Source organism: Mastacembelus armatus, chromosome 9, assembly GCF_900324485.2.
Source record: "Mastacembelus armatus chromosome 9, fMasArm1.2, whole genome shotgun sequence".
Taxonomy (NCBI): Eukaryota; Metazoa; Chordata; class Actinopteri; order Synbranchiformes; family Mastacembelidae; genus Mastacembelus; species Mastacembelus armatus.
Window position 1 is genome coordinate 22,059,182 of NC_046641.1, and position 26,001 is coordinate 22,085,182.

The following is a 26,001-nucleotide window of genomic DNA, read 5'->3' on the forward strand; positions in this document are numbered from 1 at the left end:
TATACGAAGGGAGAAGCCACTTTGCTCGTCAGAAGCCAAGCAGAGATTGAGTGAGGATGTTATTTTCTTTTATCTTTTTCACTGGCAGAGTGTGTAATGATGGTAATTGGAGTCTAAGAGGATGAAAACTCATCAAAGCTTGTGTTGTATCTGTGCCAGATTTAAGGTTTAGAGGAAAGTTTATCTTCAAAGTTTAAGAGACAGTAACTTTTCAATTTCACAGATGTTAAATAAAACACAGAAATATTCTGTATTCTGGTTTTTACACATACAGTATCAATACTCACTCGTCATACAGGTATCTACACAGGTGGTTTTATTACCTGTTGTTGAGGATAACAGGTAGCAACAGGTCCTGCAGAGGGAGCCATTCATCTACTCTGCATCTTCCTGACTCGCACATCTCCTACACACAAACGTACACAAAATGGATAATGTATGCAAACAAGCACTCCCAAAGAGAGAGAGAAAGCAGCCTCTCTAAATCATTTAACACTAATGTTCTGGTTAACCGAGTTCAGAAAATTAAACAATTAACATTTAATTCTATCTGTTTTTGCTACAGCTCATTCAGCTGTTATTACCAGTATATGTTAACCTTCAAAGACACTATTTTGCCAATTTTTAGGTAAACTAGTCTGAAACTAATGCAGTCTAATAAAACAGCTCTACATTAATCTTACTTTCATGAAGGTTATAATGCTGAAAGTGCTCATTTTAAAAACTGTTTCTAATAAATTTAACATGCCTTTGTTTTTATCACCCCAAAACAAAAAAAACCCAATATTTTAGTGTTAGTAAAAGCTAATGTAGTTGGTCCACTTCCAAAGTTCATTGTCATTTATGGTGAGGCTTATTCTTTGCCAGTACACCCCATAACGATGGTTTCGTATGTAGTGGCTGCACCACAGATAAACATGAGGGGGCACAGTATAGCATTAAAGAGGCACGAAATTTAAAGGGATTAAGCACAATCTGTTAAGTGAAAAATATATAAAAGTTTTCCATAATTTTTGTATTTTTTGTCTGAAATACTGGATGCTTCCACTTTTCTATCAAAAATTTTTAAATCAAACAATCAGGTTGGGAAAACTGCTCATAGTTCACACTAAGTTGTGATCACATCTGTGATGTTAAAAAGTTACAAGCACAAACTCTCCTGTAATCATGATCAAACACAATATGCTCTTTCTGTTGTGCACCTTGAGAGAAAAGGGCTGGGCCATATGGATCCTCACACTTTCTCCTGATCTCGTCCAGATAACAGACCAAAGCCACTGCAACAAAGACCTTAAGCCAACCTGTTAGGACATATAACACATTCAAAGGAGTTAACAATAACTTAGAGATTATATCATAATTAGGTCTCTGCCTTCAGGAGAGAATTTGCAATTGCACTAATGAGCATAATCTATGAAAAGCAGTAAGATATATACCCAGCCTCAGAGTGTGTGTGAGTACAAACTGCATGTACTGTACTGTATGTGCAAAGCATTTGAATGACAGAACAAAATTATGTGGTGAGGACCTTATTATGGCAATTAACGAAAAGCAACGCCCACTCTTCAGTATCATTTCAAAGTGCAAATAACAGAGGGCAAGACTAATGGGATAATAGCTATCACTGCTGCCTTGGGGAAAAAATGAAATGCAAAGCTCAATTAATCAACTAACACTGGCCAGTAAGAAATTAGAAAGCAAAGTTGTGAAACAAGACTCTTAAAGCTATACACAGGATCATAGCTAGCAATTCTGTTTTCCCTCTAAACCAGGGGTTTGGCATTTCACTGCCCCACTCAGGGGCAAAAGGAAACATGTTAAGGTCTTATTCTGCTGTGTGTGTTCAGATTTGACTGAACTGTGACTCAGAAAGGGAGCAGGGAGTACGACTTTTGACATTAGCAGGTGAAATCTGACACAAAGGCTTTTGAAGTACCTAGTGCTGAGCTGTGTGTCACAGTCACCTCTGCAGGTACAACTGTTGACCTTGTTGGTGAGTGGGCAAAACCATCAGGGTAAGCTACTAAAACTAACTTCTGTTATTTTTACTGCACTGGCATATACTGTTCACCTCATGTAGTATCGCTGCTTCATATCTCTTTATTTGCATCTCCCTGGGGAGATGTTTGGATGTTTTAAACCAAACCAGTTAACTTGCTCCTGAGGACATTACAGTTACTGATAGCTCTTATTAAGTGTGTATGTTTGCAAGTGTGTTTCCACCTGTATGTTGGTCTTGGGCACACTGTCGTAGGAGATGCCTACAGGGACAAGACTGACGTCGAGGACAGATCCTTCTTTGATGAGCTGTCTGATGTGAGCCAGCCACTGTCCACCTCGACCAGACTTCGCACACACACCAAGACTTATGGACTGGCCCTCATGTAGCAGCTCACGTAACAGCTGAGCAGGGACGAAAGAGGAAGGTGGCAGAGACAAAGGTCTGAAAAGTCTTGGCAGTAAGGGGGCAATTAACATAAAATGCCTGCCATGCATTTTTAAAATATACCTAAGCAATACAGCAAAGCAGACCATGGGGGAAATACAATGAAGCAGGCAAACAAAGTGTGGAAGGCAGCTGAGGGAGGAGAAGTCAAAATACAGGAAGCAGGCAGGATAAAGAGCAGATATAAAAAGGGACTGTGGGGGACACTTCATGACATTCAGAGATACTTCTCTTGCCTCAAGTACTATTTTCCCCTTACAGGCTAGGAAAATTCAATTACCATCGAACAGCAGCTAAGCAGGCCTACACTCAATAAACAATAAAGGTCTATTAACATTGAAATACAACCAATAAACAAGCCTGCTTTCTCACGCACAGCCAATATGCTTACTCACAAATAGTCAATGAAAAAAATAATTGATTGCGTCACTCATAAACAATCTGTGTATATTCTACTGAGGCTGTAGTCCTGTAGATTAAAGTGAGATAGAATAGTTTTATTGAGCTGTATAGCACAATATTGATATTAATAAAGCCAGTAAGTCCTTCAAATGAAATACATCTTTAGTTAGACTGATACAAAGCACCACAAGTTTGTTAGATGCAAAGACAAAAAACATGTTCATAAAAAAAAGGTACAGGTCATTGATGAAAAAGTGCAAGGAAGGTATCTGAATAAACTGATAGATGTAAGACAGCAGAGTAGACAGATCCATTAATACAGACCATGAAAATCTCCAAAATAAAAGGAAAAACAACAAATTACCTTCCCATACAAATAGAAACCACCTTCTCAAACTTGTCAAACGCACACAATCAAACTAACCACTATTCTTTTTGTTTCCCTGTCCTCTTCTCATTGCCTTGTCACTCCAGCCAAATGCAAAACTGCAATCTCTGGCCCCATGGTAATTTTGAGCATGGGATAAGGCTGGGGAATAAGGGAGAGGGGGGAAACGATAGGTGGTATTTCTGATTGAGGAGCTGACTGACTACACCATTAAAAAGTGTGTGCATCTCAGGGACTATGAACTAAAGAGAATGTACATATGCTAAATAGCAAGATGGCAAGTAGAGGCATCTTTTCTTTTCCCTGCAATGTTTCAGCAAAATACAATAGTATCATGTTTTCTACTTCACAGCAAAATGCTTCATTCCTTTGAGTGTCCATGCTGTTTGTTTCATACAGTGAATAAGGACCTGCACCAACAGTCAGGTTGGAATGATTTATAACAAGTGGCTGTTTCATAGCTGGTGTCTCTGAAGGGGGAAAAAAACATAATGTTGAGTGAGACTTCTGTACAGTATATGTGAAAATGATTGTTGAAAAATATGTGCATGTTATGTGCCATTTAGGACCATCTTCATTTGGTTTGCAGGCTGCCAACTTCATACTTTGCCTCTGATTGGTTGTTGTTAGGCAGAGGTAGCCATCACTAACCACAATCTCCAATCAAAATGACTAGCATGACTAAAAATGTAGATATTTAGTCATGCTAGTGGAGCGACTCGGAACGGCTTTGTCAGTTGGTCCATTACTTTGGTCAAGACTGAAATTTCTCCACAACTACTTAATGAAAACCTTGGGGCAGACTCACCTCCTGTGTTGGAATATATTATCCATGATACAGATAATTTGTAAAGTAATATATCATACAAAGTGAAGGAACTTTATGGTTTATGATTCTTTCATTAATAAGACCTATAAATGCAGTTTTTTACATAATGTTGATTCAGAAAAACAAAACTCATAGCACCACGCTGCCTCTAAGAACCACTGGCAAAGCTGCGAACATGCAGTCCTGTTAGACTAATGAGTAACTGTCCCATCTTCAGCACAGAGCAAATCACAGTCACCAGAAATATAAGGAAGTGCCACAACCTGTCACATCTTAATCTCTCAGTAATCAAATACAAAGACTTACAGAGGTCATGACAGGTCCGTAGAGGCTGTCAGTCTCAGCATCCTGCTCATTTAGCGGTGAACGTGGCAGGAGGATCACACCTACTTTTTGAAGGACTGATCTATAGGACAAATAGAGAATAATGTATCTCAGGTGCCACTAGTTTAATTTTGAATCTTTAGAGTGATTGTGTTCACAATTAAACAGACTAACTTCAATTATTATTTGTAAGGGGGAAAAGTACATGCCTACTAGCGTTACTACCTCAGCGTTACTTCCTAGGCAACTTTAATATGTGTTGTGTGTGATATTACCTTAGGAGGGAGCTGTTAATCTGGAGGGGACAAACAGTATATGGGACTCTTAGGTTGTGACAGAAGAGCACCAGAGGGATGAGAGCATAGTCCATGATGCTCTGACGTACATACACATAAACCAGCAGAGATCCCTGAATTACAGAACAGAAGCAGCCTTAGATAAACAAGATTCTTAACACTGTCATTCATCAAGCCAAAAAACTGTGGACTGTGCAGAGGTGGTCCACATGTCAGGAGAGTGTTACTGTGGCTGTATGGGGTTTTGTTTGACTGACTGCATGTACTGAATAAAGTGACAGAATACCATGAGTGTTTTCAATGTCAAAGACATCTCCCCTTCTCTATGTGGCTCTTTATCTTTGAAGCAACATCTGTTTTGTCCCCCACATCACAGACATGGAAATGAACAGCTACTACAACTCAATTATATATTGAATGAAGTCAAAGAGGAGAGATAAAACATGATTGCATTTTGTGGCTATGGAAGTGTCACTTCAGTAATAAAAAAAAGAGGATTGCAATAAAATTGCAGCAATATTAAAACTGTGTAGCAGAATATTACATTTTTTAAAAAATTGAAATCATGTTTATTGCTTTTTTATTTCTGATTATCATTGTATTTTATTTGGGAAAACAGGGAAGGTCATAATGTTTTTTTTTTCCTCACTCAAACTCTGACTTAGAACTGACAACCAGATGACTACCACTTTAAACCAAAAGCATCCTTAAAAAAATCCTGGAGGTTTTCCCTTCATTTATGTCAGTCTACATTTCAGTGAGATCCAAACAGACATAGCTCATGAAATTCATTCATGCAATTATAAACCCAGCATCAGCAGCCTGACTCAAGAGTTTACTTGTTTTTATTTAGTCAATCAGGGAATTGGAGTTATGTTGTCTTCATAAGACAAACGTGCATTAAAAACATTACTGTAAATATTCTTACATATTTGTTTATCTTAAAATGTTTTGCAGGAGATGTGTATGACCAGGACTGTAGCTGTTTCCAATCTCATTAAATGTCAAAACACAGCTTGATTTCACATCCTGAGTGTGGATCTGTACGGAGCCAAAACATCACAGTATCTCTGTCCAATTAAAAAGCATGCTTCAGTTTTTTGCCGGAAGAGCTGATACTCTTTGAAGTAATAGTTATGGCTACAATGATTAATGATGATTAATGATCTGTTAATAAAAAGTTCGGACATTTCATCTGCATGTGTATGTTTATAGATACTTGTACCTCTTGTGAGGCTCGGTGCAAAGCCACCAGATGGTTGAGGTTAACTTGAACGCTGCCAAAAACGGATGAAAACATCTTAAGCATCACCCATCCCAGGAATCTAATCAGAGAGGATAGTGGGTGGAAAGATGTATAGAGGGAAAATTAATCACTGCAATAAGGAGACCTGGGGAATGATGTGCACAAGGGAATAATTGACCGATAGTGTTAAAGTTGAGTGCAAAAAGCCACCAGAAATGCATTGTCAAACATAAAGAGCTTTAGCAAAGAACGTGAGGGATGGAGTTCAGTGTGACGTCATTTAAATTAAACAGATGGGAGTGAAACAATGGGGTGAGGGGTGGAAGCCATGGGGATAGGAAAGAAACTGATGACAGGGAAGAAGCAAAACGGAAAGCGATAAAGAGGGGTGTGTGTGAGGGGGACAGCTGTAGAGAAGAAGGCTGAGGCTGCAAATGGGGAAGAGAGAAATTGAGAAGAAAGAAACAGATCAGAACAGATTTTGAAGAGAGATTTCAAAGACTATAGGAAAGAAAAATGTTTCTGAAAAAAAAAAAAAAAATCAAGCCAGAAGTTTCTACTCCATTTCACCATCCATTTTCAGAATTTCTAACACTGTCTGTAACTTCAGGAACAGACTCTTAAGAACTGACACCCAATTTCAATTTAAAATACAGCACACATCTTTTGCATCTCAAGCATGTTGCATGTCCCTGCACTACAAATACACAAGTTTATGACTTAGCAGCTGTCAGTTATCTTGAAAAGCATTATGGCCAATAGCCTGATCACCTTTCACATAAGATCAAATAAGATCAGGTAGTCTTGTAGTTAATTAAGTCAGTAGTGAGATTAGTCAGTAGTCATTATCTGCCACTGGCTAAGGTGTTGTAGCGCCTGATGGCAGTTGGGATGGATGATCTCCTGTATCGTTGTGTCCTGCAGCGCAATGAGTGACTATTTACTGGACCATGACTAGTACATGACTATTATCTGACTACTTGTTGTCTTGTCATGTTCATTTGTGCACAGATAATGTTAGATTACTGGCAGCTGTAGGTAGGACTGAAGCATCACCAGTTTAATCATCAGGAGATACATGAGCAACTTCCTTAGAAAATATCTTATTCTATGACAAGGAGTCAAAGATATACCCTGTGTACATTGAAAGAGGAGCATTCTGCCAACATCAACTACAGCTCTAGGACATGGCACTGGTTAAGGGACAGGACTAAAGGATAAATATTCTATACTTTTGTTATTGTTAAATTCCACAAAGAGACCGATGCCAAAACTCATTCTTTCAAAACTTTCCAATTTCTCCAGCTTGTCTGTTGCTCTCAGCTCCAGGGGTTTAAACACAGATCAAGAACATAAACTTAAGTTGAAGCAAGGCTAATGTAATAATTTAAAGGTCTATATTTATATATAATTTATATGTTATATTAATTCACAATTTAATATTTCACATTGCAGGCCCTGACACAAACCTTTTGTAATGTACCATTGCATTAAATATTTATATTTATATTTGGAGGAAAACTAAAGAATACCAATAAAACTTTCAACTGCTGACTCATCACAACTATATTTCTTCAATCAAACTGTCCATCCATTATCTATACCCCTTATTTCTAACCAGGGTCACAGGGATCTGCTGGAGCCTATCCCAGCTCTCTTTGAGTGGAAGGCAGGGGTACACCCTGGACAGGTCACCAGTCCATCACAGGGCCTCAACCAAACTAATGAAGTGGAATATATTCTATTAATGTCTTGCTGCTTCTAAGTGAAAGGTTGCAGAGTGTAGCTTAACATCAATACACTAAAGTATAATATGATTAAATAAGTAAACAATTTGCTCATTGGCTCATACATATATAATCGAACACAAACCGTAAGAGGCCAGGGGAGATGCAAGTGTTAATAAGGGGCAGAAATTCTGAGAGGCGGTTGATCTCCCATTGGCTGTCTACCCCCTCAGGTGTTTTATGGTCTGCTGTGAGTGCCTTCTTCACACTGAAACACATGATCACAGGACAGCACGGTTTACACAGAACAAAGGCTTTTTTGTGCTGCACATAGACAAACACCCACCTTCCAGTAAGACAACAACATCCCCTCATAAAGAGGTTACATAAAGGTTAAACTCAATTACACAGAAGGAGAAAAAAATAAATACAAACTGAAGACTTGGTGACAGAGAGAGGAAGTGTGACAACAGTCCCAGGTTATCCCATTTCTCTTTATTCACTCTGCACAGACCCCATGATAGCCTTCATTTTCTGTATCTTTGTTTGTCTCTCTTATCACTTCTCCTTTCTCTTTCCCTCCCTCTAGAACTGCTGGAGCCTGTTTCATTTTCTGTATCTCTGCCTATCATTTATTTACTCTCCTCTGGCATCTCCACTCCTTTCCTCCTCCTTTTCTTTCCCCTCAGGTACCTGTTGCTCTGACAGACTCTCTCCAGTCTGTTGGTAAAAGGACTTGGGAAAACCTTGCACCCACTCACAAACACTGCACAGCACACTCTGCGCACCAGCCAGCCTCGATACCTACGGTAAAAAAAAAACATAATGCAGAGGCAGAAAATGTGCATGGGTGAAGGTGTTGGGACTGGAAAGTGGTGTATGTGCTTGACTCAATATTGCAGATAGAATCATTACCTGGTGTATGTCTCATTGACACACAGCAGGTTGCGGAAGCCAAGGGAATAGTTCTGTCCATGCTTCTTGAGCTAAGAAATGGCAGAAAAACAGACAGACAGACGACCTCGGTGTCAACCTAGACTAATCCTATTTAGCATAAAAAAGAGACATGCAGTTGAAAGATGCCATGTATAAAGGCATCTTTAAAATCGCTACACAACTTCAGTGTGTTATGTAAGGTCGGTATCTTTTGACACACCAAAAATCATTAGTCTCAATGTAATTTGCACTGTGAAGCAAGCCCACTCCATTAAATTATTAAAAATACTTTGCAGGATGTATCAACAGACCTACCTATCTCATTTCATTAGTTTCCTCTCTCTCTCTCTCTCTTTATCCTGAACACTCACCAGACTATTAGGGGTGCACTGCTGGCAGCACTGGCCCACAACTGGTCTCAACTTGGCAAAACAGAGAGGCACAGTCTTCAGCTTTTTCTTGATCTGCAAATCCCATGACAACTGAGAGGGAAGGAAACAACCACATCCACCTATTGAACTTATATTAAGCAGTTTATTAGGGGCAACTGCCTAAATATTATGCAGTCTCATACAACAACTTGCAATAAATTCAGTTACAAAGCTATGTTTTTTGCTTTGGAAAACACGAAGTGCTGATCTGAATGCATGTTCATTTTGAATGCTGTGGTTTGTGTGCTGTTTAAATAAACTTTTACATTTTTTTATTTCATTATTTTATTTTCATCATTGTGTCTAGTCCAATAATATCAGTCAGGATAGCCTAAATAGTAGGAAGATCTCTTTATTTAGTAAATGATGAGAACTGGTCTAGTTCTGTCATTCTGAATAGAATAAGTCAAATGTCTGACTGGTAAGACACTGGTTTAGTTTCAGCCAGTTTCTATATAAATGTAACCTTAAACCCTCTAAAAGTCTCTTTTCTGCATTAATGCAAAAAATAAATATGGCTTCTGTAACTGCAACTAGAAAATCACTGAAACCAAATTTCCTTAGGTAAATTTTTTTGAGGCAGTGTTGATAAAATATGCTGTAAGATAATGGGGGAAATTAAAAGAGCCAAAGATGGCCAGTTCAAATTCTTCAGTTTGGTATCATTTTGACTTTGTTATGATGTTGGCGTTGCTATGATTTGTTTAACTATGGATCCAAGGGACCATCCGACATCTTGCTGCGTAGTACATATTAATCCAGAGCTCCTATGAGAGCCAGTATCAGGCATTCTGTGCACATCAGGCGTAAACAGCTCATACACTGAAGCACACACTGTGCTGTATACTAATCAACGAGACTTAAGGTCTCCTGTAACAAGTTGACTGCCGGGTAGTTGGGCTAATATTTATATTATGATAACAAACAGCAACAATACCCATTAATTATCATGCTGTGTGTGGGGGGGGGCTGTTACTGTGCCTGAAAGTATGCGTTTGTTAGGATTACTCTTAAGACAAAAACGAGCTAATGAACCTCAGAAAACCAAACCATTTTCTGTGGTTGAATTATGATGATGGATTCCAGACAACAGAGTGAATCAGTGCCTTGTCAAGGAAGGTCAAAACATTATTGTAATAACAAAGCTTGAAATAAAGTTATCATACTACTACAATGGTATGGTATCAGTGAAGTGGAAGCACTGAATGATACAAGTAGTATCAGGTTAAAACCACATACCAGCCTATTAAAGAAATAGTTTGACATTTTGGGAAATAAGCTTATTAATTTTATTTGTCAGAGGTAGACAAGATGATTGATGACACTCCCGTCTCTGTGTGGACAGTTCTACAAATTTTTAAGCCTGTCCTAAAAGGTTATACCAGTAAATACAATGCACTTACAACCTACATTAGCGACATTTCCTAGTCCACGCAAATGAAGCAGTAGTTTTTAAATATGGTTTCCCTACTCCTTTGGGACCCACTGATTTATTAGAACTAACTGCACAGCCTTGAAACTTGGCCCATATCCAACAAATGCATCAAAATATCTGCATTAGGTTTCATTCACATTGCTTAAAGTTGCATTATGAGGTACTTAGTTACATAATGGAGTTAGGGTTACTTCAATAGGGTTCAAATTTGATGATCAGATAGTTGACAGTCCTAGCTCTACAAACTGATGCTTTCACAATAAAATGTCAGAAAGGAAATGTCAGTGATGAGTGCCATCAAAGAGCTAAATATACGGTTGTGCCACCCTCGCTTACATCAGAGATGTATTAGGAAGAGATCTCTTAACAGCTAGTAAGAACAGGTGGAACGATTACAGCAAGATAAATTGTTTTAATGTCTTGGCTCCTGACTGTTGTGCACATATCTTGTCCTGGCAACATCCTGAAACCTGGAGAAACTTCTATCTCATTAATTGAATCCCTTTGCATGGGCATACACACACATTTACATTGACTTTAATTTCCTGGAGACTTACCTTAACCCTTAGCATGACCTTGACTTAATCCTAACCTCACCCAATGATTTGACAAATACATGCCAACTGCCCATGCACACATGCGCGCTCACACACACACACACACACGCAGACACCTACTTAAAGTACTCCTTCCATCCGCCCATTATCGGCTGCTTATACACAGTTGGGCTCTGGAGGGAGCAGGATCAGTAGAGCAGCTCAGGTGATCCTCCCACAGCAAAGTTTTCCCGCTCCTTCTCAGTGACCTTGAGGCATTCCCAGGCTAGATGAAATATATTAAATCTCCAACATATTCTGCATCTACCCTGGGGCACATACCAGCTGGATGACCCCCGCCCCCCAAAACATGTGTGAAACCTGGTCCATATTGCACTCCAACCCAATTCCTATCCCAGCATGTGGTGGGCCCACAGGGTTTAAAATACTCAAAAAAAAAAAAAAAAAAAGGAAGGTCTGAGGTTCAGGCAGCCTTCTGAACTTTGCACCGAGCCAGGTTAGCCATTTTACTGTTTATGCAAAGCTTAACTAATTGCCCCTAAGCTAAATGTTCTCATTTAGTTGCACATGATCTAATAAACATATTCTCTAAAATGTCAAGCTATTCATTTAATTCTCTGATAAAGCAGGATGACTCATGGATACATCATATCCTGTCATTTGGTAAACATCAAAAAAAATTATACACATGGGGCTACCCGTGTTCTTTTGTGATTGTCAAGAACAAAGCGTTTGCACATGGAGTAAGTGGGAGATGACAGTGGGAGAGAGTCATGCATGCAGTGTCCTTACAGCAGAAGTATTCTGTTGAATTGGTGGAAGGACCATGTCTTTGTTTATCCCGTCATTCTCCTTCTGGACCATGGTGAGCCCCCTGCAGACTTTTACCCAAAAAGAAAAGATTGGGAGAATAGAGTACATTACAGTACATGACATGAAAATTAAATAGTGTATTCTCACATTGTGTTGTGTAAAATGTATTGTTCCCTGAGTGCATACAAATGTAAGTGGGCAGTAATTATATTACCTTTTTTTTAAGACCATACTTTGAGAAAAAGCATCATTTGTCCAGTGTAATAAAATAAATACACACCCACTCACCCACTCACACACACACACACACACACACACACACACACACATAATTTAAGTCTGACACAAAATTCTTTTTGTCCTCCGATCCTTGGCAGGGAAGTGATGGCAGCACTCTGATGTATCACCTGGTGCCTATAGCTACAGTTTCTTTCCCTCCACAATCACAATTTTTAAAAAAAAATTCTTAATCTTACCTTCATTCTTTTCATGCTGTGTTAGTTTCCCATTGTTTCCTTTTATTTTACTTTTGGCCAACTTTAATTTAAAAGTTTTGTGCTCACTTCTGTATGCAGGTTGGAATAAAACAAAGACACATCTACCTTTAAGAGGTTAGAGATTGAGGGAAACTCAGGGCTGTCTGTGCACCAGAACACAGAGGTGGAGCAGGGCAGACACTCACTATTGGGTCATAAATAATTTAAAAAACCAGGGTACATAGCCATCAGCTGAAAACAGCTCTTATGTAACTGATGCAGGTCCCTTGCTCACACAGAAACGCAGTAATGAGAGTTGGCAACATAGGTCAGAATGTAAAACAATCTATTTTAAACAGGTTGCCTAATTGTTCTGTTTCTCATTGGCAGTGTCAAACTCAAAAGAGTAATGATCAGAGATTAAGGTAGCTTTAATACAGATCAAGAGCCTCTGCACACACTCCAAAGTGAGCTATGCCAATAAAAAAGCCACATGAGGGAGCATCCCTTTAGTTTTATGTAAAGCTATCTTTCTACTACTAAAGAATTGAGAGACGGCTTACTGTCATCCTGTGACACCAACTCTCTTCTAATGAAGCTTTCTGTGGTAACACCCTTCACATTCAGGAGTCTCATTAGGTTCAGTGGGAGATGCTTCGTTCCTGTCTTCCATTCTGTTGATCCCATTCTGCCCCATTAACTTTGCTAATTAAAACTTAGGCCTTCTCCATAGGGAGACGCTCCATTTCAACTGGCTCAAGTTCCCACATTCATTACAAACTCCAGTGGGAATGAAAACACTGATAACAGGTACCTGGGGCTCAGTGATGCTTTGCAGATACAGAAGGTGTCGGAAGAGACAAGGTAGTAAAACTGGGAGTAAAGGACTTAAAACTGTAACTTACACAGTCCAAGAATCAACAAAGGCTCTAATTGGTTACACAAGCCACTCCAGAAACGGCCAGAGACAGCAATTTGGCAAAGTCGGACTGGTGTCCCACTACAAAGAGTTTCATATAGTACGCTCCCTGTTGTGAAGTTAATCGATCAATTATCTTTAATTAATGAAATGCTTAGTTTCCTAAAGTTATAACCCAGACTGAAGTCGCCCCATGTTGAGAAAGGATTAAAAATCATAAGTCATTACAAGCTGCCAAGTCAGATTAGCTTGTGAATATCAGCTGGTGCCTTCAAATCCCAAAACCACTTAGTGATTTATGAGGGCTTTAAATACACTTAGTGTCAATTCTGAAACGAAGACAGATCTGCACTTCAATCTTAATAAGATCCAATTTCTTTGTCAATATACTTTTTGACAGCTCTGCCAAAGGAATCTCAAAGCAATAAATTACGTTTGCTGTATGAAGGAAAAACCTACAAGAAAAAAATTGAAGTTTGCTTGTGCTGAACACCAATACATATTGAAGACTAGTTTATGATCCATATAGCAAAATCAGCAACCACACAGCTGACAAACAGTCATAACAAGGGTAATTTAGCTACATTAGATATCTGCATCTGGTAAAACATGTTAAAAGTATAGGCCTAGTAAGAAAATAATAATCTAGCGTCACTCCCAAATCATAATTTATTAAGAAAAACCCACCTGCTGCTGAGCTCCACCAAATTCCCACAATGGAGCCACTGCAACACTTCATGAAGTAATAACTTGCTTAGTATTCCAGTTTGTTTTGTACCCTGTTCTGGTTGAAATTCATGTTGCATTCAAATTAGGGTTTTTTCCTTCCTTGCTAGAAACGTCTGTTGACATTTTTCATGGTGAAAAATTGGCCAAGACTACAAGTCTCTCCATTGAAATGTTGAACACATCACAAAAACGTACAAGATGGACTTTCTCAGCTGCAACTAGATAATTAGCCTAATAACCTGCCAATCAAACACCAAGGGCGACAGCCAGGAAAGAGCAGTAACCTGTATTAAATTGAATTAATCAGAACTATGATAAAACTCTATGATTTGTTAAGTCCAGCATCATCTAAAATGCTAAATGCATTTTATTAAAAATACCACATGCAAGCGATTAATGTAATTAATTTGAGTTTGTCTCTGCAAACCTGTTGAAGCAGAGGTACGTACGGACAGGGATAAATAAAGCAGGGTTGCTAGGGTGTTGCATTCTGCAGCAAAATCACTATTACATTTCAAGCAAACACAAAGCAGCACTGCAGAAAAAGTGAAGGGCATCGATATGAGCCAAATGACAGTGGAAGTGACCAGTTATTGAATATTTGGTATAAAAGCTCAATATTGTGCGGCCTTAGACTGGAGAAAAAAGGGCCTCATTAGCAACAGGGACTGTATTAATCATACACACAGTATATCACCACAGGTCAACTCTATTACTGGGCAAACCTTTTATGACATTAACCAGTTACTACATGTTTTCATTATGTGGTTTAAAAACAGCATACTAATCTGTGACTACAGTAACTTAAATATTTGCTGTTGGCAGAGAACATGTCCTCTTGATGAAAAGTGTAATTTAAGCACTCGTTTAGTGAGGAATAGGTAAATGAAAAAAATCTAGCATACACAGTGTACTTGGTGATAGCATTTATGGCCCATCTTTGACATGGTTATGAGCCTTCTAAACTAATGGGGAGAGAGATTTTTGCTGAGCAGGCAGATAATGCCACAGGGACCTCAATGTTTAGGGTTTTATTTACAGTCCTCAAGTAAACCAAGCTGTTGGGGGGGAAAAATGTTAATGTGGTAAAAACCCACAACTACGCACCTGTCAGTTCTTTCTGTTTGAACGTACACACTCACAGACGCAGAGAAAATCAACGTGTGAATTAGTGGTTGTGCATCATGTAGCTATAAAGAATTATTGATTGCCCAGAACAAAAGGTCTTCACTCAGTACCTCTTTGTCACCACTTTAACGGTAGTGGTACAGAACCTGTAGAAAATCCTTAACATCTTCTGACAGACAATACCCTAATTAAAAGGTTTTCAGACTGTTTCAAAACTATGACTAACTGTACTGCTATCTGATTAGATACAACCTTTCCATAATTAAGGGAAATCTATTCGTTTTAATTCAGAATTTCAACATCATGTTTTATTCAAGACTTAAAGTACAGTATTATTAATGCAAGAACACTTATGAAATGTCTATGGAGTACCACAATCTTTTTTAATTAAAAGCAGCTCCTTTATTTATTAAAGAGTTCCATTTTGGTACAGTTGCAGCATTAAGATGCCTGACAAAGTCAAACATTTTTCCTGTTTCAAAATAAAGCTATTTAGCAGATCTATAGGAGATCGTAGTGTGGCACAGCAGATTTTCATCGCCTTTACTTCTCACTTAATCTCACATGCACCTGTCTATATGTTTTTTCTAGCATTTACTCATTCTGGAGTGGATTTCTGGACGTTTTAGCTAAATTAAGAATATTTCCACTGGGTAATTTTAGTAATTTCCACTTAAAAACACATTATCTCTAAAAACAGCAAAGCAGTTAACGTGGAAAATTTAAAATATACATCCACAAACATAAAAAGCCTTTTCACTATGATGCAGCCATTATTTGTTTATCTCAGCTGTCAACTGGACAGTAAATCCATACAGTAATTACTTTTGTTAAAATAAGGCTTCTACCCACTTATGGACTCAAACCCCACTGGTGTTTTTACTTGAAATGCCTGATTAGTCTTCTTTTCAGAGCAGCATGGCAGCGTACAGACTGTGCTTGACTGACATCTCGGCTCTCTTGTTTTGTTGTCACCTTTCAGTTCAGGAAGATTCCTATCACTGATGGGTCAGCTGGGGTTATGCTGGGGCAAACCTGCCTAAATGAGGTGCAGGCACCAGGTGTGAAGTTAAATCTCTCATCACATACTAGTCAAACAGTATCATGTAGTAGAAATGCTATGGTAAGCAATAATTTCATATTTTAATAGCTTCTAAGTGTTGGCAGAGGCAGTACAACACCTCCAATTTAGATACACACACAACAAATCACGTGATGTCTTTTAGTCAGCATTGAGTACAATGGTACACGGTATATCTCGGATGTTGCTGAGTATGTTTTTTTTTCACGTCCTTTGTGTGATCTCACATATCTCGACACGAAAGACAAGGCCCAGACAAAATATGTTTGTGTGGGAGAGGGAGAGAATCAGAGTGAGAAGAAGGAGCAAAATGATTTTTATTAGAGATGCACCGATTGCAATTTTCTTGGCCGATTCCGATTTTTCATAAGTGTGACCTGCCGATTCCGATTTTTAAAAAAAGAACTGTAATGAAAGCATATACAGAAATATTTTCTTCAATGAAATTTTTTATTTTATAATAAAAGAAATTAAACATTACAGGATCTGTTTAACAACAAAATAAAGTGCTCTGTTCTTTGAAAAAGTTAGAACTAAAATACAATTAAAGTAGAATTACTAACAAAAATGGTTGCTCCCCCACGTTGTATTTTGACCAAACTATGATCTTTGTGTCATCTTCACTCACAGAAAAGAGCTCCCACACCGACGACATGTTTACATGCGACTGTGAGTGTGTGTGCGTGGCTGTAAGGTCATTGCCTGTGCTGCAGGCAATAAAAGGATCGGCTTGGAGTCGTCAAGACGTGAAACGGATCGGTGACCGGCTGGTCATGGGAAAAATTGGCCGATTCCGATCATTGGCCGGTCAGTCGGTGCATCTCTAATTTTTATGTTGTTTCTTGAAATAAAATTATTAAAGTATGCACAAAAACTACAAGATATGATTGAGGGAGAACAGGAGGGAGAAAGGGAGACAAGCTTGGAGAAAGAGAGATCAGACTGTTTTCAACTAATGGGATCTGATGATAATTACACTGATCATCATGTTTTTGACTAACAGGATCTGATGATAATTACACTGATCACTGAGCCATTTCTGATACTGTCAGATGAAAGGCTTCTACCTTGCACTGGATTCACAAAAAAAAAAGAAAGAGCACTAATTAAGTGTCAGATACCCATCATCTCTTCCCCTTCACACCTCCGTATTTCTCTCTCTCTCCTACATTTAAACAGGTTTTCAACTCTCCCTGACAACCATGTTTTATTAACTACTGTGGGGCACTAGACACCTGAGCCAACCTGTCAGTTTGGAACAGACTGAGGTAAGGGGAGAGGTGAGACACCTGCAGCTATGCCTCTCCTAAACTCCAAACACAATCAAATGTAAAAACTGTGTGCCACACAAACACTTTCACACATGAAGCCCAAATGCTTTAAAATATGTGAACACAAACCTGAGAATCGTTACTAAGAAAGATGCCTCAGAATCTACAAACAATGATGCAACATGATGTCTTATGCAACCAGCCTATTTGGTAATATATTATTTAACCAAAAATATTCAGGAAGGGCTCGTAGCCTTTATGCAACACTTCAGAAAAACTTGCGTCAACATATGATAATGTGTCTGTGCACGTGGTGAAAAGTGCCAAGTCAAACAACAAAATTCTAAAAAGGCTGCACTGATAAGAACAGTATAAGCTTATTAGATCAAGACAACTGTCCCATGACATCCACTTCTCATATTATATTTACATTTTCTTCAAACAAACATTTACTTCATCTTCGACCAAGAACTTCCTCCTCCTGGTCACAGACTGTGCACCACGTACAGAGCACACTCCATTATGCAGCAAGCAAAATGCTACAGCAGCTGAAAATAACTTACAGCAAGAATTGACTGAATTACATCAAGGAAGGCACACTGAATGATGTGTCTCTTCTGGAAGCTGAACTGAGGAGACAAAGACTGAAGAGGTTTGAGGGGCAGATTCATCACGAGGGCACTAAAGTAAACTAAAAGTTGTTATAGAATAAAACTTATTTAACTTCTCCTACAGAAGTGTCCTGCATAACAGAGGGTTAAAGTAGTGTGCAGGGATTAAAATAGTACCCCCTTCTGAGCACTTCCAAAACTTATCACATTTGTGTATTGAGTGTTGATTTTAATGGAAGCTAAGAAACCTCTGAGCTACAGTTCATTTGAAGAAGAGCAGAGAGAAGTCCAACAACTACCATTTATTTTAATTACCAATCAATTTGCCAATTAACTTCTTTCTTAGTTCAGTAAAATGAAAAAAAAAAAAAAAAAAAAGGTTTTCCAGTTTTCCAAAACTCAATGTAACATTTTCAAATTACTTGTTTTATGTAATCAATAATAAAATCTTGTTCGTTTTATTTAATCACTTTGTTTCAGGCATTTATTTTGTTTCTGATTTTCAAAAAGTAAATTAGTAACAATACCGCTACCAAATTCACACAACTTATGTTGGAAATAACTTGAATAAAAACATTACAAAGCTGCAAATAACATTTGTTTTCAATAAAATCAATTTATTTATTACGAGCAAGCAGCAAAATAAGCAGCCCATCATTATGCACTAAAATGCTTTGATACGCCAACAGTGTTCTGCTTACAATCACAGACATTTCAAAAGACTATATTCGTTAATTTCTGCCGTTTTTCAACTCTCTATGAATCATTTATTCAGTTAATAAATTAATCACTTCAGGTATAGAAATTCAGTTAAGGTAAACACATAGCCCACTGATGATGTAGTATATAAGTAAATAAAATACTCAAGCTGGTAAAATGCTTGACCAGGACAAGAGAGAATTTAGCTGTTGCAAATCACTTAGCTGTGTCCATGATCTTTGCATGTGTGAGGATATCGGTCAAGGAAGGGGCCACAGGTGTGGCAGAATTATTACACTGTGATGCACAATTCAATGGACACTAAGAATCTAAGGTCAATGGAGCTGTAGTGCTGTAGGATGTATTTCTTCAATGTTGTCTGACCTACAGATGAATAATAGGAAACAAAGTGGTATCTAATTATCTGTATTTGTGTTCATGGTCACATGGTCATGGTCAGTTATGATGATCAAGTGCAAAAAACTGACATCAACTTATTTTAGCCCAGCAGCAGTCTCCTCATATAAACGCACAACACAAGGACCACACACATTGAATAATACAAGCTGTATTTATCTTGGTAAGCTACTTTTAAAAGCACAAGGTAAGGTGCTTAAACGATGAGGAGTTGAAGGCCATGATCACTGAAGAGCCTGTATTACAAAAGCCAAAGGCCACTGAATAAGTGCAGTCAAAAGATATATGAGCTTAAAGGTGTAGTAAGTGGAGTGACAATCATTCAACTAGACAGTGTGGATTCAAATCATTGTGAGGCACCTGATTGCTTTAGGGTCCTTGAACAGTATATTCTATGGTTGAGCCTGCCTGAAATCCCAATGAGACGATTGCCAGTAGCTAGGCGTGCAATGGATTGCAGTTGATCCGTGATTAATAAACTTAAACTTGTAGAGTAATCCTAAATTTTTAACGATCATAGAGAAAAAGAGATTTTTTTTCAGCCAATATTGCTTTGATTTTTGCTGAAATCATCATTTCTGTTAAACCCAAAAGTTCCTTGCTGTACTGTTCTTGTAATAAATGGAAAGCAAATTACATTTGTCCCCCCCCCCCTTTTTGCTGATCCGAAAAATGGTCCGATCCGTGACTCGAAAACCATAATGTGATCCGAACCGTGCATTTTGTGATCCATTGCAAAAGATCGTGTTATCAACGTATGCGCATGTGTTTCATTCAGTACAACAGCATTATAAAAATATTATATAAAGTTCAGAGTTTCTTAATGTATAGGAATTCAGCTAGAAAATATATTATCTGCCTGGATCGAATATACAAATTTAAATGTAGGCCTAAAGGAGTACTGCTGAAATTTAATAATGCATATGTTCAGCAGACCACACAATCCAGTTGCAAGGAAACTTTTCGGCTAAGATTCAGTGAGCAATGTTCATTCAAGTGAGTGGGCACCATCTTTGGGTCTGATGTTTAATTGTTATTATACAGCCATGGTCAAGCCTCATAAATCCTGGACCCTCCAGAGTTATTACCTTAAAAATAAGGCTACTAATAACGTGTCCAGGATCACTGGATATGTATTTATGGTAAGTGATTTTGGGAGAAATCTCTTTGTATACAGTATAAACAGTATAGTATTTCTACAGTATAAAGTAATTCTACTGATACTGATCACATCTGTTTGTCACTTTGCTCTATTGCTGGTGTATGTACTATATAACCACTAAAAGCTAAACACACAGTGCCTGTATGTGTGTTAGGTTTGCCTGACACATTTGCAGGAAAAATAAACTGATAAGCATTCTGTATCCTAAGCAAACCTGCAATTTTAGCAAGCCAATCAACTTAACAGCATTGATAAGCTTTTGTTTAGAAGATGTTAAATTGGGTTTAAAAGTAAAAGCTTTTTGCCAACCAACATTTAATAAGGTCCTGTTGGGCGCAATGCTCAGTTAATGCAACCTTTCACCCTGCCATTCTGATCTCAGATCTGTCCTCCTAATCGTAGCTGCCAGCTGTGATCTGTTATCGCTCTATACAAGGAAAAGTCAAATATAATTTTCCAGGTAAGGCCCTTGAAGAAAATATGAAATTTGTGATATTGGAACAATAAATAAAGTCTAGGTTAAGTTGAATTCAAGATGACTTTTTGTCATTTTCCATTACTTCTCCAGTTCTGGTAAATTTTCCAGGTTTACAGGATGCGTGGGAAGCATGAAAAGGGTAATGTGAGTGTATGCAATTCTGCCACATGGTTTTAAAACCTTCTGGGAAAAAGGGTGAGGAGGCAATCTATTAAGGTCTCATGATCACAACTTTAACAGCAGATAAATCTAATACAATTACGACTGAGGGCTTTGTGGTTACACATCAGAGTGTGAGTGCGAGACATGTGAGCATCATTGGGTGGGCTCATTGAAACACCCTGGGCTGACAGGGGTGAATATTCTATGTGAATTTTCCCCCCTCACTCTTTTTTTTTTAAAAATCTTGCTGTGAGTATATGGTTAAAAGAAATACAGTGGCATCGCTGTTTACCTTTTCTGCTTGACCACTTCTATATAAAGTGAAAAATACCAAAACATTCTCTAAGGCTAATTCTCAAAACAATGTAACAATTTATTTGAGGCTTATGAAAACAAGGCCCCACACACCGTACAAAAACATTTTCAATAAAAAGAGAAAGGGCAGGGGTAAACAAGTGAGAGAACATGAGATGAAAATAATGTTTGTGTTTTGTTAACACAAATTAAAAAAATGTTTTAAACAAGACTTATGAAGGCTTGATGAAGGTTACTGGAAATGTTAATAGCAGCCCACAAATTAGTTTTCCATCTTAAAAGAAAAAGAAAGATGAAAAATTCACTCAAAACCATGCCAGACTAAAGCGGAACTGCAGAAACACTCTGTATTTTCTGCATTTGCAAATAGATTAATAGAGCCAACTGACTCCAGGGTTTTTTGGATATTTTATACTGGAGGGTCCCTAATGTCATAACATTGAAATCCAATACTAGGCTTATTAAGCTGCAGAGAAAATGAGCAGTGGTGCTACATCACACAGCAAAGGCCATGTATTTAATGAGTGAGGCAGCTTCTTTAAATCATCATCTAATACCTACATTGATATTGAGATGAGATGTCTCATGATCAGTCTCATTAAAATCAGCAGATACTTGAACAGTCACAACCTACACAGTAATTAATCAGAGCAACAGGTCACTAAACTGGGAAAAAAGTGAAGTAAATGATAGAAGTGACTGAAAACCGATCACAGACATGAGACTCAACCTTCTCCTTCTAGCTTTCCCACACTGAATAAAATGTGAGCATTGTCTAAAACATTCATAATCAAAATTTGTTATGAAATATATGTCCTGCCCCCTAATTTATTAGAGGGCAACATGTCACTGAACGGGGTAGTCAACACAAAGCAAGAAAACACATCCTTAGTGGCTAATACTGCCTCCAACTAGCTCCAATGCCTCAGAGTTACTGAAGTCATGTCTTGTTACTCGCATATTAGTGAGAAATTTATCCGTAAGGATTGGTAAAACATAAACCATGAAAACAATTTGGAAAGATTTGGTATGATTTTTTGTAAAAACTATGAAGATACCATAAACAAACTCTGTTGCTAGGTAAGAAAATCATGCAAAGACACTGCAGCAGATTTAGCACACAGATTTACAAGGGTCTGGCATACAGTAAGTCTGATCTACAGCAGCAGACGTGGGTCTTGTGAAAATGGTGATGACTAAGGGACCCTAAACTGGACACAAAAGTGTGTGTGCATCTGCACTGCTGATGTGTAGTCAGCTTGTACAAGCCTACAGTCTGCATTGTAATAAATTTTGGTGGCGGTTGCTCCTTAATTTTAACAGCTGGAAAAATTTATGTCACAAGGATCCTCGCAGTATCCCTCAGATGCTGCAAGTATAAATTTACCTTTAGGGTTACTTGTGACCGAAAACTGTGGATGAATAATAGTCAAACACAAACTGAATTATTTTCAATCTCCCATCTTGTTCAATTGATTTAAAAAAAAAAAAAAAAAATCAAAGTCGTAAGTGCTGTAAAAGTACTGAGTGCCTGAATTCCAAGCACACCCATCTGAGATTCACTGATAAAGAGCAAGTGTTTTAAAACTTAAAAAAAACAAAACGTTTTATACAGGACTATGAATTGGTCTTCCTCTGTTTTTTTTAAATCTCCATCATCAGTGTTTAACTTGAAGAATAAAGAAACACAGCACTGCACATCAACTCATTATGTTGGGTAAACATTATATATCTTTCAGTGTTGACTACTGAGACTCAGGAGTAACAAGCACAACCACAGGAGGTAAAAAAAAAAAAAAAAAAAAACTGTTAGGAGTGAATGGAGAGAGACTTGGAGAGTAAGTCCGTCAGTGAAGAAAAGGTTCTTCTGGCATATTTAAGAATTTAGGAGATGCCCCTCCAGTTTGCTCATTTGTTTATTACAATCGGGTTACATATTGTCTACCTCCTGTGTGTAGGAGTGGTGTCTTTAACTCTTCAGGGCTTAGCACGCTTCATCTCAGTACAGCTCACTGTTTTGTGTTCCTCGGGGACTCAACCTACAGGGAGGTTTTTCTTACTCCAATCTAACCTGATGGACCTCTGTCAGTAGCCATATGTGTTACCATGCATGTTTAGATATAGAGCTGATGTTAGGTAAAAGCAACCTGCTCAGAAGGGCTTCATTGAAACACAGGCAATCAATATTTTTCTTACTGGGGCTTTTTTCGTAAAGGTCATATTGCTGGATGTGGGAACAGACTCTTGTAATACACTGAAGAATTATGGGACTCTGAGGTGGAGGCAGTGGCCTTGCATAAAAACGTCTCCACATACTTTTAAACAGCCTGTTCAGTAGACTGAACAAATTTCTTCATTTTAGGGACAAAGCTTAGCTGATTCAAAGTCTTGCTGATGTGAGTTTGTGTGTTTTGGGAATCCATCTGCAGCAGAGGGCAACCCTTTAGAAATTAGGGAAATTAAAGCAAGATGAAGTTCAAAGCATGTTATTATGTCTGATGGTTTTTGTGGAAATTCAACACATTTTAACCTGACCCACAGCAGTGTTTAATTAGAGTTCCTCGAGTTAAATGCAAAGTTGTGTAAAGAAGAAGAAACTTCTATTAGTGCTGCATTTGAAATGACAAGAACAGGTTGTGGAGTTTTTTGTTCTTGGAAAATATATATTTTTTCATAATTAGTGAGGAACTTGGGGATCTTCACAAAAACTTGTACAAATCAGTCCCGACATTGGATAAGGATTTCAAAGATTATCAAACACTGAAATTATAAGCTGATCTTTAATAAAGGATTAAGGTCAGTGTACATAGTGGATTTGGGATAACTAACAGACTAGGGGGGTAATAATTACTAGATTAAAATTTAAATGTGTATCCTAATGAAATTAATTGTGTCTTTTGTAGTGTAGGGTAAGCTGCTGTGGAGGCCGTGTAATGGTGAGGGTAAGCTATTTGTGTCCAGTCAGTACTGTAATAGAATCAATCAAAAAATAATTTTAAATCACTTAATGTAAGAAGAGACTGATCACTGTGTATAAAGTACTGTATGGCACTCAACTAATAAGTTAGTGATTTATTTTGTGTCATTTCTGCTTTTCGTGAGCTGTGGTGTCGGTTAGTTCGGTGGTGTTTCATAATGTAGGACGGACCGTGTTGGATTTGTAATTAGTTTGTTGAACACATTTTGTGGGTCCTGAGCTCTTTAGAACATTAAAAGTATTTTTGATGGCATTGTTGGAGAAATCAGAAAATATGAGAAAAGAAGAAAGAGGACAGAAAAGATACAATTCTGTTGCTCGAGTTTCCCCTGTGCTTTATATTCCTCATCTGGCCATCTTGACACTGGCTTTTTCACACCTTCTGCTGGTGTAGCTCGCCACATAACTTTTTTGTTCACGCACTGAAAATGTGTGGTGTGGCTCTGCAGCCATGGCTTTGAAAACAATTACAATATTGTCTTATAGTTGGCAAATTCACAGTCATATCAGTAAATGTTCCCATTTACTGTGTTAGCTCTAATTGACTGGTCACAATTTCTGTTAGGATCATCCAAACAACCACAGCATGAAAGCAAGGAAAAGGTTAAGAGTGACTATAAAGATCTACACAGAAACACAGGACTGTACTCTACAGAGTCTGAAGTGTTATTGTGTGCGTGTCAACAAAGTGCTCTATTACTTAAATGGTTGGACAAGCAATTCCATGCATGGTTACGCACACAGAAAACCATTACAACAACATAACCTGCAATTTACCATATTCCCAAGTGACCCGGCACAAGCAACAACATTGTTAATATTATAATCAGAATAATTTGAATGCATGTTGCATTCAAATTCAGTTAAATGACACTGTAATCATGCCTTTCCGTTAATTAGATCTTAGAGCAAAGAGAGTCCTTTACATTGTGGAAAACAAAGGTGGTAAAACAAGGCTAATGTGATGGCTGCAGTGGAACATGAAGGGCTCAACTTACAGCACTTCTAAGTAAATACACAAGGTAGCAAAACAGGGGATCTGAGTACACACAACTGACAAGGATGGCAGAGAACAGTAATGAACAAGTGCCACAGGTGTTTGCATATTTTCTTCAAAATCATGGCACCCTCAAAGCCTTTACTTCTCTGTCTCCGACACGTAGTCTTGTTTCCCCCTTGCTCCCTTCCTTCTCACAACCAGCTGTGCAGATGAAAACAAGCGATTCAAGTGGAGAACAGAACCATCCCCAAAGGCAGCCCGGGGTAAGAGCTCTTCTAATTACACTACAAAACCCTGCTTTGGCTTCTGCTGTCTTACCACTATCCCCCTCTCTCTCTTATACTCTTCTTAAAACCTGCCTCTTTGGCTTCCCAGTCTCTGCACCAACCCCCGTCTTTCTCTTAAAATTTTAATCTCCATACATGAACCAAAGAGCAAAGATATGTTTTTCTCATCTGATTTTGTTTGTGAAACATAAACGTGTTTCTACTAATACCACACATACATCACAGCCTGTCTTCTCTTTCCACAATCTTGTCTTTTCCACCTCCATCATCTGCTGTCTTCCCCTTTCATTTGTTTACTCTGTCATCCTTCTGTTCCTGATCATCTGCTGCCTAATAATAATATTAATTTTTTCTCCATCATCTGCAGTTTGCTCATCATATCACATCCCTACAACCAGGCAAAATGGTCATCATAGTATCTGGCATCATTCTAAAAGAGATTCTCCAATTCATTCATTG

General features: G+C 38.1%; 1 protein-coding gene across 1 annotated transcript in view; it reads right to left on the bottom strand.

Annotated features, from left to right (window-relative positions):
• Positions 1-11,886, bottom strand: part of gpat2 (glycerol-3-phosphate acyltransferase 2, mitochondrial) — a 23,204-nt gene extending 11,318 nt beyond the window's left edge. The window contains exons 1-11 of the mRNA XM_026322541.2: positions 11,810-11,886; positions 8,966-9,076; positions 8,574-8,644; positions 8,352-8,462; positions 7,804-7,926; positions 5,911-6,010; positions 4,665-4,798; positions 4,372-4,471; positions 2,224-2,403; positions 1,203-1,301; positions 321-406 (exon numbers count right to left, since the gene is read on the bottom strand). Of these exons, the coding sequence (XP_026178326.1) occupies positions 321-406; positions 1,203-1,301; positions 2,224-2,403; positions 4,372-4,471; positions 4,665-4,798; positions 5,911-6,010; positions 7,804-7,926; positions 8,352-8,462; positions 8,574-8,644; positions 8,966-9,076; positions 11,810-11,881 (1,187 nt within the window). The 5' untranslated portion in view covers positions 11,882-11,886. The remainder of the gene's footprint in view (positions 1-320; positions 407-1,202; positions 1,302-2,223; positions 2,404-4,371; positions 4,472-4,664; positions 4,799-5,910; positions 6,011-7,803; positions 7,927-8,351; positions 8,463-8,573; positions 8,645-8,965; positions 9,077-11,809) is intronic.
• Between the last annotated feature and the right edge of the window lie 14,115 nt (positions 11,887-26,001).